We start from the raw sequence: 12,819 nt of genomic DNA, 5'->3' as shown, positions 1-12,819 counted from the left end.
AGAGCCAGCAACTATCTTTGAATAGTCACCATCTTAGGCTCAAAGAGCGAGGCTAACCTATAGCAAAGATCTTGGGAAGAATCAATTGCCCTGTGGCAAGAATCTGGGGGAGAGGGATTTCACAATCTGAAAAATGAAGTGAGAGCTTTGCCCAGCAGAATTAACTCTATCCACAAAGTCAAAACTTTGAGCCTGTGTTTTTTTAAAATTTATTTATTTTTTTTAAATAGAGGCATGATATGCTCGGATTTGTAATTCAGCTTACTATCGAGGGAATAATTCCTGCAACAAATTGGAGTTTTTTGCAGGTTTTATTCTCTGCCGCCAGAGACCCAATGGGCTGGGTTCCAGCCTTTTACTCCAGTATTGGAACTTTCATAGATTCACAAGCTTGAATACTTCCCCATTGAGATGGGAGTCCCCGGTGGAATATACAGCCTAGGCCTGAACATGTACATATACAATACTTGGCCTAGGCCTCCATAGTATAACCTATCAGTTATTTTGTCAAATAGAACCATTTCTCAAACTTGAGCCAATCAGATTGCCTCAAACCTCCTGTGAGGAGCTGCCTTCCCTCAGATCTTCCACCACATGTCGTACTGAGGAGTCTCTTGAGCTCTGCTCAATATTTTCTCTCAGAAGATCTACTACCTGAATTTTGGGACAGGTCTTTTCTTCGGTGCTTCAAACTTACTGCCATGTGAGACACCAAGGAAAGGCCTTTTTAGATCCTGTGCCTCTTGTTTGAAGAAAAGTTTATATGTGGATGATCCACATGAGGAATGCATTTATTGCTTATATCCCAGCCATAAAACAAAGGACTGCAAAATATGTAGAAAATTCTCTACAAAGACTTTGAAAGACAGTCGTCTGCTTTTTGTGGCTTCAGAAAGGTAAGACTGGCCACTCAGCCTCTGAGGATAGTGCCTCTTCCTCTATTTCTACTCCTAAAACACCTGTTAAAAGAAAGCAAGAGGGCTCAGATGTTCAAGAGCCACCTAAGAAAATGGCACACATCAGCTGGGACCTCTTCTAAACGTCAGAGCTCTCCACAGAAGAAAACAGGCACAGAATGCCTCAATCTTCTAAAAAGACTGTTTCCGAACCAGCTACTCCACCTCCAAATGTTCTCAAAGTTCAAGAAACCAAGTTCAGCACAGTCTATGGCACCATCGTCGACGGTACTCTCCGACAACTTTTATCAGTGACGCCCGTAATAGTCACTCTATCAATGTCGACAGCAGTGGCTGCAGGATCCTCTTCGACACTATCATCCTAGTCAACAGGACGCCCCATCTCGTCCACGCTATTCTCGTTGACAACCCTCCTGTTGACTATTGATCTCATGGCGATGCTCCAGTCAACGGTGTCTGTCGACTATCCTCTTGTCCACTGTACTATCGTCGTCGATCAGACAGTCTACAATGTTTCCATTAACAACTATCGTTGACGCCACCATCCGACACAAGGTTTTTTTTCTTATCGTCAGTCAAAATGTTTCCAGTAAAACGGCAAAGACCATGAATATTACCTCTAACACTCTGCGGAGCATACTCCTCTCGAGGCTTTCAAAGACTCATTTGACACGGTCTGTCACATCACCAAGTAAGGCGTCAAGACTTTTGCCATCTCGCTTTTTAGATGGGGACGATTATGACAAATCAGATCAAGACGGAGTATTTGGAGTAGCCAGGAGTCCATCCCAGTTGCATGTTAAATGTCAGGAGTACTCTGATGATGACTCCTATTATGATCAGCATTACTATGATCCAGTCCCACAGCAGCAACAATAAGGAATGGTGTGCTTACCTTCTGGTCTGGTTTCTGACCTACAGGTCATGCTGGCAGATTATAGGAAGCGATTCCATCAGTCTGCAAAGGATCCTACACCAGTGGTTACAGCACCATGTACTCTGGTACCTCTACCAGTTCTCCCTACTACTCTGCAGATTCCTCCTCAAGCTCCAGAGTCCACAAGTCCAGGCTTCGTCAGACAAAGCAGCTAAAGGAGAAGTTCTTTCGGAGCAGGGTGGGATGACAATGTACTCCTGGCAGCCCTTCACCCGAGCCAACTTCTGTTGAATCTCCTGCGGAAGATATTGGATCTTTACACAATTTATTAGAAAAAAACATCTGCATGATTTGAGCTCCAAATGTCATCCACACAACAGGATTGCTTTTTATACGACTTTAAAGAACCGCATACGAAGGTGGTCAGAGCAATCCCTATTATAGACCACGTATGGAATCTGGGACTAAATTATGCATAACCCTGCTACGGTGCCAGCGGTATTGCCAAAGCTAGACAAAATATAAAGCAACTGAGGATGCCCTGCTTGCCTGGTGGGACATCTAAAACCAGAATCTGTGGTTTCTCAGGCTACCCCCCATCGTTTGAGGAACCCTTCAGCACCCACAGCAAGGATGGTAGGTGCCTTTACAACATTGGAAAGAGATTTTCTTCCATGTCTGCCATTGTGTTCCGCGCTGCAAACTCCCTAGTGCTCCTGGGAAGATATGACAGGCAGGTATGGTCAGACATTTCTCACTCTGTAGATCTTCGGTAGTCCAGCAAAACGGAAGCGAGAGATTCTCATTGACTGTCCTTGCACGTCTGCAGAGGTTATGGACTATGCATTAGACATTGCCGCTATGGAGTTTCAGCTCCTGAAGGATCAGCTGTCTTAAGGTGCCAAGCGTGGCTTAAGGCCACAAATGTCCAAACCAAAATTCTTGACCTCCCTTATGATGGACAAGACCTTCTTGGCAAGCATGGAGATGGCACTCTTCAAGCAATCAAAGCAGACACTGATACTGCCAGGTCTTTAGGATCACTACAGTATAAGCGCACACCCTTTCGAGGAGCCAGGGGTAGAGGGCACTCTTTTCGAGGTGGTTACCAGTCATTCAGGTACCCAGCCTATTCCTCACAATTCTAATCTTCCAGACCCCAATACCATCAGAGGCAGCCTCCAGCGGCGACGTACAGCACACCTCCTCCCAGAGGCGTCGGGGAGACAATCTAAGGTCACCTCCCGCAGGCAATGACCGCTTCCAAGTGCCAGCTATCTCTCCTTTGAGACATCACGTGCAACGTTGGCGTCCGATCACAAGTGGGTTCTGGACATAACTTATGGTCATCTGCTAGAGTTCACTTGCATGCCCCCAAGACTCCGCCTTCCTAGGCACATCAACACCATTTACATCTTCTCCTGAAAATAGATGTCATGTTGTCCAGTGGAGTGATAAAGGCTCTACCTTATTGTCAAAAAGGAAGATGCTTCTTTTCTTGCTTCTTCCTAATCCGGAATAAATCTAGTCTGTGGAGACTCCTCCTGGATCTGAGGGATCTCAACAAATATCTAAAGAAGCAGTCCTTCCGCATGGTAACATTGAAGGATGTTTTGCAACTTCTCAACAGAGGAGATTTTATGGCTTCCCTAGATCTGCAGGATGCCTACTACCACATACCTATTCACCCCAAGCACAGGAAATTCTTAAGATTCATGGTAGCCAGCCGGCATTTTCAATTCAAAGTGCTACCTTTCAGACCCAAATCTGCTCCCTGCATTTTCACAAAGTGCCTAGCCCCTGTTGCAGCATATCTTAGGTGCTACAGACACCAAATATTCACATATCTGGATGACTGGTTACTGACTGCTTCAGACATCGTCTACACCACTCTCAAGACCACTTTACGCCTGTTCCAGCAATTAGGTCTCTCCCTCTCCCTGAAGAATAGTTTTCGTGGGTGCTACATTGGACACAACTCAAACATGTTCCCAGCGGAAGAAAGACCACTCCAACTCATTACCCTAGCAGGTGCAGTTCAAAAAAGTCTCAGTTCGAAAGAACAAATTGTTACTGGGGATGATGTCCTCCTGTATCAATCTAGTTCCCCACTGTCGCCTCTGGATGTGCCCTCTACAAGAAGAGCTTGACAAACTATGGAATCAGACGCAAGGTTCCTTCGGGGACATCATACAGATAACAGCAAGGATCGTCTTCCCTCGATTGGTGGTCAACACCAGCAAACATCTCCAAGGGTTTAGGATTCTTAGCTCCGATCCCTCTGTTTACAATAACAATGGACGCTTCGATGGAGGGATGGGGTGCAGGTCTTCAAGACCTTTGAGTGGCAGGTGGCCCCCTTCTCATGCCACTCTTCACATCAACCTCCTCGAGCTCAGAGCTGTATACTTGGCACTGCAGGCTTTCTCCTCAAGAATCTGAGATTCATCTGTGCTTGTCTGAACAGACAATACAACCATCATGCGCTACATCAACAAACAAGGAGGGACTCATCTGCTGTCCAGGGAAGCTCGGACCATTTGGACTTGGTGCATTCAACATTCAGTGCTCCAAAAGAGCAGAACACCTTCCACGAGTGAGCAACACCACAGCAGACTCGCTAAGCAGGCTTGGCACATCTTCCCATGAGTGAGAGCTGAATTGGACGACACTGGATGTGATATTCCTCAGGCGGGGAAAAGCAAATCTGGACCTGTTCACGACATCCCAGAACACGAAATGCCGGTTTTATGCAAGCTGGCATTACCAACCATGGTCATTGGGAAATGCCGTTTCGATAGCATTGCAGGGATTTATGCTTATGCTTTTTTCCTCTGATACCTCTATTTTCGCGGGTCATCAGCAAGATCAAATCGGAGCCATGTCAGATACTTAATTGCCCCAGCCTGGACACATCAACCGTGGTACACAACTTCTGTTGCTGTCCTTGTGTCCTCCCATCAGATTATCAATTCCAGAGCTACTAACCATCAACCAGGGCCAAGTGAGGCATCCGGATCCCAAATCTCAGATTATGTGCATGGCTCAGGAGTTCAATGAGTTTGGCCATTTGAATATTCCTAGTGCCTGCAAAACTGTTCTAGCTATAGCGTGTGCTGATAGCACTAGTAAGACACAAATTACAATGGAAACGATTTTGCTCATGGTGTGTTCCTAATGGCATTCACCTGCTTACACCTGCTTCCGAGCAGGTTTTACCTTATCTTCATCTGGTGCGCTCTGGTCTCGCACATGCATCTATTACAGTTCACCTGGCTGCTATCTCCAGACATAGACTGCTTTCTAAGGGGCCGTCCCTCTGGTCTCATAGGCTGATCAAGCAATTCATGTAAAGTCTGATCTGATCTTTTCCTCTAGTCAGAGCACTGCCTCCAGCTTGGCAGCTAAGTACAGTCCTGGGTCAGCTAATGAAGGAGCCATTTGAGCCCATTCATAAATCAGACATCAAATACCTCACCTGGAAGGTAGCGCTCTGGGCCTTAATATCTGCTTGTCGAGTCAGCGAGATTCAAGCATTTACCATCCAGGAACCCTTCATGACATTTTCTGATGATAGTCCTCCTGCGAACAAATATGGAAGTCTGATGGAACCTTGGGGATAAACTTAGGATTTGTTCGCAGGAGTCAGCAAATACGCCTTTTGGTCTATTGGAGTATGGAGGAGAAAGGAAGTGACCAGTCACAAATTTCCTGATGCCCTGGAATCTTGCATTACATACACCTTTTTATAAAAAATAAAAAATAAAAGTTACACCAATCCGTCATCGGAAGGTAAGTGACTGCACTAATTACTAGTCTGTTCGTGATGCAGAAACATGCAGGGACTGGCTAATAAAGGACAAACACCATAACAGACCGTCCATGTGTAGGAGGAAAGGTGCAAGGGTGTAGGAACATGGTTGGGTGGAGATACTTTGGGCCAGATTTAAATGGTCCTTGTGCCATACTAGCTTTTTTTTTTTTTTTTTTTTTTTTTTTACACTAATGTGGTGTTGAGGCCTTTGTCCTGCGCCATATTTACAAAGTGGCGCAATGCTTGCATTGCGCCACTATGTAACCCTTTGCACCACATTATGCATGCACCAGGTATAATGTATGCAAGGTGGGGCGTTCCCACGCAGGGAGGCCTAAAAAATGGTGTAGTGAAATCTACAAGATTTCATTGCAACATTTTTTCTGTCGCTTCTGCTCCAAGCAGGCATTAAAGTGACAGGCCCATAGTAACCTATGGGCCTCCCTTGTGCTGTGCTGGACTAGCGCCTTAACTTAGCCAGCAAAGCATCATGAATTATGACACTATTGTGGAAACAACTGCAATGGTGCGCTGTGCTGTAAATATGGCGCAGTCCTAGTGTCATTAGGTGGGGCAGAGGCAACATAAGAGTGGCGCATAGGGACCAATGCAGCACTTTCTTGTAAATTTGACCCTTAATGTTTTTAAGGACAAAGGTGCTCAAGAGGTGGCATGCTTAATCATTGGGCCCCTTTAGACATCCTTGCAAATGGATAAGTTGTTGGCTACTACCCAGTTACTGAATAGGAAGCTTTGAGGCATGTAATTCATTGATGTATCGCTTTGCCCCTCATATGGTCTTTCTAAATGTGAAAAAACAAATTTCTGTGCTGAGGGTATTTTTTTATGGTGAAGTTTAAAACTGCCTTCTGGGTGGGATAGATAATTTTGAGGGCTTCACCTCCACTAGCAAGGTTAAAATTAAATGGAGGATAATTTTACCCACTGCAAAGGTCACCATGTATCTGCAAATTTGACACTATACTAAGGTATCAATAGCATTTTTAAGACCAAAAACACCCTCTCAGCTATAACAAACTTAAGCACATTTTAAAGAGCATTATGATTCAACCCTGAAGTATAGAGGCGCCATTGTGCGGAGGTCGTGATGAGTGCAGACCTACATAATCAAGTGGGATATAAAGAAGTATAACTACCTTTGTGGCCAATATTACTGAGGCGGTTGCTCAACATAAATTGACGTCTTACGGGGGTTAGATCATATCTAATACTTTTTCGGATGGAGCCCCTGTCCTTTATTAGAAGTCCATAATGCAGGAGCCTCTGCATCCATAGATCAAAAAGTTAGCTCCATTAATCCAGACCATCTAATCCTTGGTGTCTGAAAGCATTTCACCGTTAGTTAGTGATTATATGTTCTGGTCCCTTTTTAGGGTTCCCGTTAAACTGGAGCAAATCCCAATGCATATCAATTAAAGTAAATACAAACAAGCCACAACTCAATTTCCGTTAGAATGGTGTGTTTAACCAGTGCGCAAATTAGGTGAATAACTTCACTGTGATCAGGAAAAAGGTGTTCAAGACAGCTTTGGGCCTTTTATAGATCCGATTGAGGAGGAACCCCACACCCTTTCAGCTTTTATTAACAGGAAGGGTTGCAGTCAGTGAATGCCCCCCTCCCCCCCAGTTATTTGTATCTCTTGCCAACATCCATCTTTGTACAACCACATACAGTGTTCACTGTTTTCGTGGGCTGTTGCACAGCCGAGCGGGGTTTGGAAGTTTATACCTTTCCATATGCAAGGAGTTGGTTGGTAGTGCAGCAACTTGAGTATTTTTGGGCTGTGCAAGCTAGTTGCACTTTTCAGTGATAACGTCTTGATTATAAATCTCCAAATATAAAAAAAAGTAGATATGGTGGTCTTGCACTTGCTAACTAGCAGCCCGCGCCCCTCTCCCAGTAACACATGGCTGAAGACCATACTAGAACCTAAGGCGCAATTGCGTCTTTTGTGACTGAAAATAGCTGGGGTTAGGAGATCTGTATTCAGCAGGCATGCAACAATTTCTATTCCTAAACCACTTTTAAGGGAAATCTGTCTCTTGGATGTGTTTTTGCTCTTCAATTTTCGCCACTCAGTACCAGTAAAGCATATTTCCCTTTGAGCTGCCTGTGCTCACAGGCTTGATGTCTACGTGATATAAAACGATCGAACATGGTCAACTATCATCACTTGAGCCAGTAGGAAATGGGAGGCAAGATTCATCAACGCTTTCTGAAAATGTGTTGTGTTACTGCTGCAGCCAAACAGAATAGATTAGGGATGGGTGTAACTCTCGTAATTCAGTGTAGATGAATTACCTAAGAATTCCTTGAATTAAGTGAGAAGAGTATTTCTGTGTTTAGTGCTCTTTCTTAGTGCAAAAATGTCCCCTTGTGTCCAAAATGGGCACAAGTTTTGCATTTCTTTTTTTTGCCAAGTACTGGTTTTCAATGCAGCACAACAGTGTGAACAGCCTCTCACTGTGTGCTTGCTGTAATGTTGTTTCCCCCAACTTTTTATTGGCATTTAACTCTATTTTTTTGGTGTGCATTGCATACTCTCCTATTTTAGACACAAGGGTGAATTTTGAGCTAAAACGTTGTTAAATTCAGCAGAACATGAATAGAGTGGCCACTCGTGCTTCATGTGCTCTCATGGTAGAACCTTCCCCCCTCCCCCCCCCCCCAAATTTATGTCTAATGATGCCAGGAATAATAATGTGAATATCAATTCTGCATCCAAGAGTAGGCCAGAATTACTGAAAATACTCCAGCGTAATAGAAATTCTGCCCAGGACTAGATTTTAATTCTGTAGGCTGCTATATACACTGACCATTTGAGGCGATGGGTTTACGGGTAGACTGATTGCCTATGATGTCCTGTTAGTGCAGACTGCATGAATGTGGCTTGTTTGTGTCTGCCTTTTGCACAGTACTGTTCCAAATGTTCCAGATACTTTTTCAAATGATTCATTTAATGCAGTAGTTATTGGGGAGTGGGGGAAATTTCTAAGTCTATATCTCCTCTCGAGGAGTGAAAGTACACAGGCAGGGCATTTATAAGCAAAATGCAGTATAGTGGAATGGTACAAGGGACCAACTCAACACCTAAAGATTGTTTAGCAAATTCTATTTATTGTAACCATGATTGCTGCCAACTGACCATTTACAACCCTATGAATATTTGGGGAACCCTCCAAGAGTACTTAACCCAAAATACGACATGTCAATGAGTGGGAGTTCAGTGGAAGAGATGGAGTCCATGAAGTGGTAATTGAAGGGTGGTGGGCCCTGAAGCGTTATCACTAGGTTGCAAACAACACTAGAACGGTAATGGAGGTTTACAGGCGTGCCTATTATGATCTAGAATGCTTGGCTAAGTGAGGTTTCTTAAGCTGAATTGTTTAAGTCTTTGGTCTATATATCTGAAGCACTCTATGGTACACTTGTAAATGCCCACACTATTTTACTGTGTCTACAATATTACACGATTTCCTGTTGTATGTACTTAATACATGGAAATGTAAGAAACCTAAAATAAGGGACTGCATCTGAATCTGGCTAACTGCAAGGATGTGCTTGAGGACACATCTACCATCAGTGGTCAGGAGCCCTGAGGTCATTCTGTCTCTGATTCAGTGACCAGTAAAGGGGGGGGGGGGGGGCTAGGGGAGGAGGGCGGGTCACCTGGGCAGGGTAGATGCTCTTTTGCCTAGGAGTTAGTCTGCATTTTTCCAATTCCATTTACGTGCCAGTTCCTACCTTCTATGTTGCTGCTGTTGAACTTAGACTCATTTTTGCTTCTCCGTCACCTTGCAGATGCTGGGCAACCTATGCTAGCCACTGTACAGTCTGGAAAATATTTCTAGCCAATTTGTTTCCATGGATATTGCCAGTAAATCATGGTCTCCAACTGGACCATAGGCTAGTTGTCACCAGTTACTGAATTAAATTGGAAGCCCTGGCCCAATATGTAGTCCTCCACTGGAACCCATATTGATTAGTCTAATCTCAGATACACGTCCCTGCAAAAGAAAATACTTCTGGGCACATGGTGTGGACTAGTCTACTATTTTGCCAACATCCCTAGCTCACAGTTAAGTGGGAAATCCATACTCTGTCTAGGACTCTGCTAGTGGGCCTGCTGTTCAGCATTCTAGACACATGGCTGAGCAAGAAAGTGCCAAGGATTCCAAGCGTATGCATCCGTTTTTGGAAGATGGATATTTGTTATCCAATTTTTTATGGGTAGCTCTTAGTCAGGAATTTATTTAGGTATCCTAGGGGCTGCATTAAAATAAACTAGGTATACTCTTATCCCTGATTGTATTCCATCAATTCAAACTACTTTAGTGAGAAGACATGATTGTTCCAAACTAAACAGAGTAGACGCATCTGAAGTTATGTAACAGTAGGCAGAGTGTTAAAATGTTAATTACTGCAAGGGACATAAAGCTTAGTTTAGTAGCAAGGAGTACCTTAGGCACTTTTGTTCTTAATACACTTATACTATATATCATTACAGAAGTAGAATTACATTTATTTTGAAAATGTAAGAACAATCGGGTTGTCAAGTTATTAACTTATCCTTGGTCTTGCATTGTTTAGGTTTTTACCCTACACCACCTTCATGAAGCAGCCTAACTGCTTGACCCCATCACCCTGAGTCAAGTACTTAGTCGTTCAGTTTGAGCAAAACCCTAATAAGGCCCAAGAACACAGTAGTAGAAATCTACTAGCAGGGCCTGTCCAGTAACTTGACTGTCCTGGGTACTTCAGGAAGTGGGAATCGCATAGAACAGCTGCCAGTTGGATTGGTTAAAGTGCTGCTCCAGGAGCATGGTGTTGAACAATCTTTTATATTGCTCCCAAACAACCTATAGTGCAGAAATGAGTAATTTGCAGATGTTGGATAAGGAGTTTTTTTCAAGTTTGACTCCTGGCACTGAGGGAGATGTGGTTGGTGTAGAGGGTCTTGGTTATCCTCGTGAAATGCCACAATCTGCATTGGCCTATGTGCTGGTACTAAAGCCTTTTCTGCATTCCGAAAGGCAGAGCCCTACTTATTTAAGGTAATTGTGGAGGTTCTAGGACATGCTGCTGAACTACTGTACCACAAGAATATATCACCAAACAAGTGTCCCTCAATATGGTGCCATTTGGACTCTGCTTTTTGATGCATGTTGGTTGCACTGACCAGCCATCACCCAGGTCTACTGTATGATGTGCTCGAAGCGTTACTAAGAATCGAAGCTCTAAACACTTTAGAGGTCTGCATGGCTGCATTCTCACTGCAGATAATCCAGATAAAAATACTCATACTGCAGTGTAATCACTATTAATCATTTAAAAGCTAAATATACCAGCTGGGAGAGAAACGGAACGGACTCTGAAGCCTGAACTGCTTGTTGTAAATCCTATGGTTATATCATACTTATGTGAAGAAAATGATTATGGCCGTATTACCTAAAGCCAGAGCTGCTCTGCTTCAAGATATCCATACAGCAAAACGGTTTGTGGCTGGTGCCAGAAATGTCGCCAAGTGACACCAGTACTGATCAACCTATAGTGGTTTCACCTTGAAGCAAGAGTAGCATGCAATATTGTGCTTCATTAATAAAGCAAAACACCAACCACTGCCATCTTATTGATGCAGTAAACTGATAATGGCCGGAACTAATTGCAGGCTAAGGAGTAAGGTTTTGTTGATTCTGGAAATCCCACAGATCCAATGCTAACACTGCAAACTAAACATTCTCTTAGCTTCAGTATTATGGCATGCTGTCTCCAAAGGCTATCGCTCTTCCCCCTGAACATCCTGAACTAGAGTTCTTAAACCTGCTTATTCTGAAACGTGCTCAAGCAGTTCACATTAATCCAAGACTCTTGCTGGGTCGTTTTGGCACATACAACCACCACCCCTTCAAAATCTAGCTCTTGACATGACAAATATTATCGAATGTTAAATTATATGCACTACTAATGCACTTGGGTATCCCTCGTTAAGCTGTGTTCAATGAATACATAAACACTTTTCTTGTGAAAAACAATTTAACAAAATCTTATTGTTTTCAGGATCGGGTCTACTGGATTGATGGTGAAAATGAAGCAATTTATGGTGCCAATAAATTTACCGGCCAAGAAATAGCAACTCTAGTTAACAACTTAAATGATGCCCAGGATATTATAGTATACCATGAGCTTATCCAACCTTCAGGTAACTAATTTGAATTTTAGATGGTTACATAATGTACATCTGTAACGAAGAAAAAGCTTGATTTATTAAAGTACTTGGAAAATAACTCTCCAGCAAACCTTTTAAGTATAGTATTGCAACTCCATCACTTATGTACCTAGTGGCCTAGGAAACCGATTACAAACACTGGCATGATCAGAAATTTTGAATCCACTCTTGCTTACCATCTAACCACAACTAAACCTAATAAAACTAGGTGCTTCATGCCAAGATAACTTTCTCCGACAAGCTCTCACACTAGCTCCACTTATGCACTGGTATAACCGTCCCACATTTCTTTATTTCTACAAGTACTCCGCAGCCATCCCTGTTCGTTGAAAATATGAATTCCATGTAATTGTCTAGTTAGAATAGGTGATTAAAGGCTGATGTAAGCTAAATGACCATTAAGTTACAACATATTTAATTTTAAATGAGATTGTTGGGAAGCTATGCACGGTTTATGGAGGAGAATCGATTTTAAGCTTGCTTTCTAAATTGTGAAAGTTTTCTTCCTGCTTTACACCACGGTCATCCTTTTTCTTCTCAGAGGTAAAAAAAAAAAGACAACGCACGTGGTTAACGTCTGCACTTAAACGTCACTTTTTTGCTATGAAATGTTTGCTGTTGTGATGTCAAGTGTAGTAAACTACTCCAAGCACTAAATCTAAATGTATCCTCATGCAGAACCTATTAATTCTCTGTCCAAAACTTCAGTGACACCCTGGGCACCAATGCGGAGTTAGCATTTTGGTTAGGGACTCCATATGAACTCTGCACATATGCATTCATTGTCTAAATATCGGTGCTCACAGCCTACTTTTAATATGTGCCCTACAGATCTTTGACCAAAAGATCCACAAAAAACATTTCCATCTTGCTAAATGGTTTTCGTTTAATAAAAGGGCTTCTGATAAGGGAAAGTGCTAGAGTATTTTTGTAATACTATATAAGCCAGTTTACTGCCACTTG

General features: G+C 43.0%; 1 protein-coding gene across 2 annotated transcripts in view; it reads left to right on the top strand.

The window, feature by feature from the left end:
• The window catches only part of VLDLR (very low density lipoprotein receptor), a 309,483-nt gene that overhangs the window by 220,288 nt on the left and 76,376 nt on the right, over positions 1 to 12,819 (top strand). For both annotated transcript variants that reach the window (XM_069228453.1, XM_069228463.1), the window contains exon 14: positions 11,688 to 11,829. In XM_069228453.1, coding sequence (XP_069084554.1) covers positions 11,688 to 11,829 — 142 coding nt within the window. The remainder of the gene's footprint in view (positions 1 to 11,687; positions 11,830 to 12,819) is intronic.

This window comes from Pleurodeles waltl, chromosome 1_1 (assembly GCF_031143425.1).
Source record: "Pleurodeles waltl isolate 20211129_DDA chromosome 1_1, aPleWal1.hap1.20221129, whole genome shotgun sequence".
In the NCBI taxonomy this organism is placed as follows: Eukaryota; Metazoa; Chordata; class Amphibia; order Caudata; family Salamandridae; genus Pleurodeles; species Pleurodeles waltl.
The sequence above is the reverse complement of the archived record's forward strand: the minus strand, read 5'-3'. Positions and strand labels throughout refer to the sequence as shown.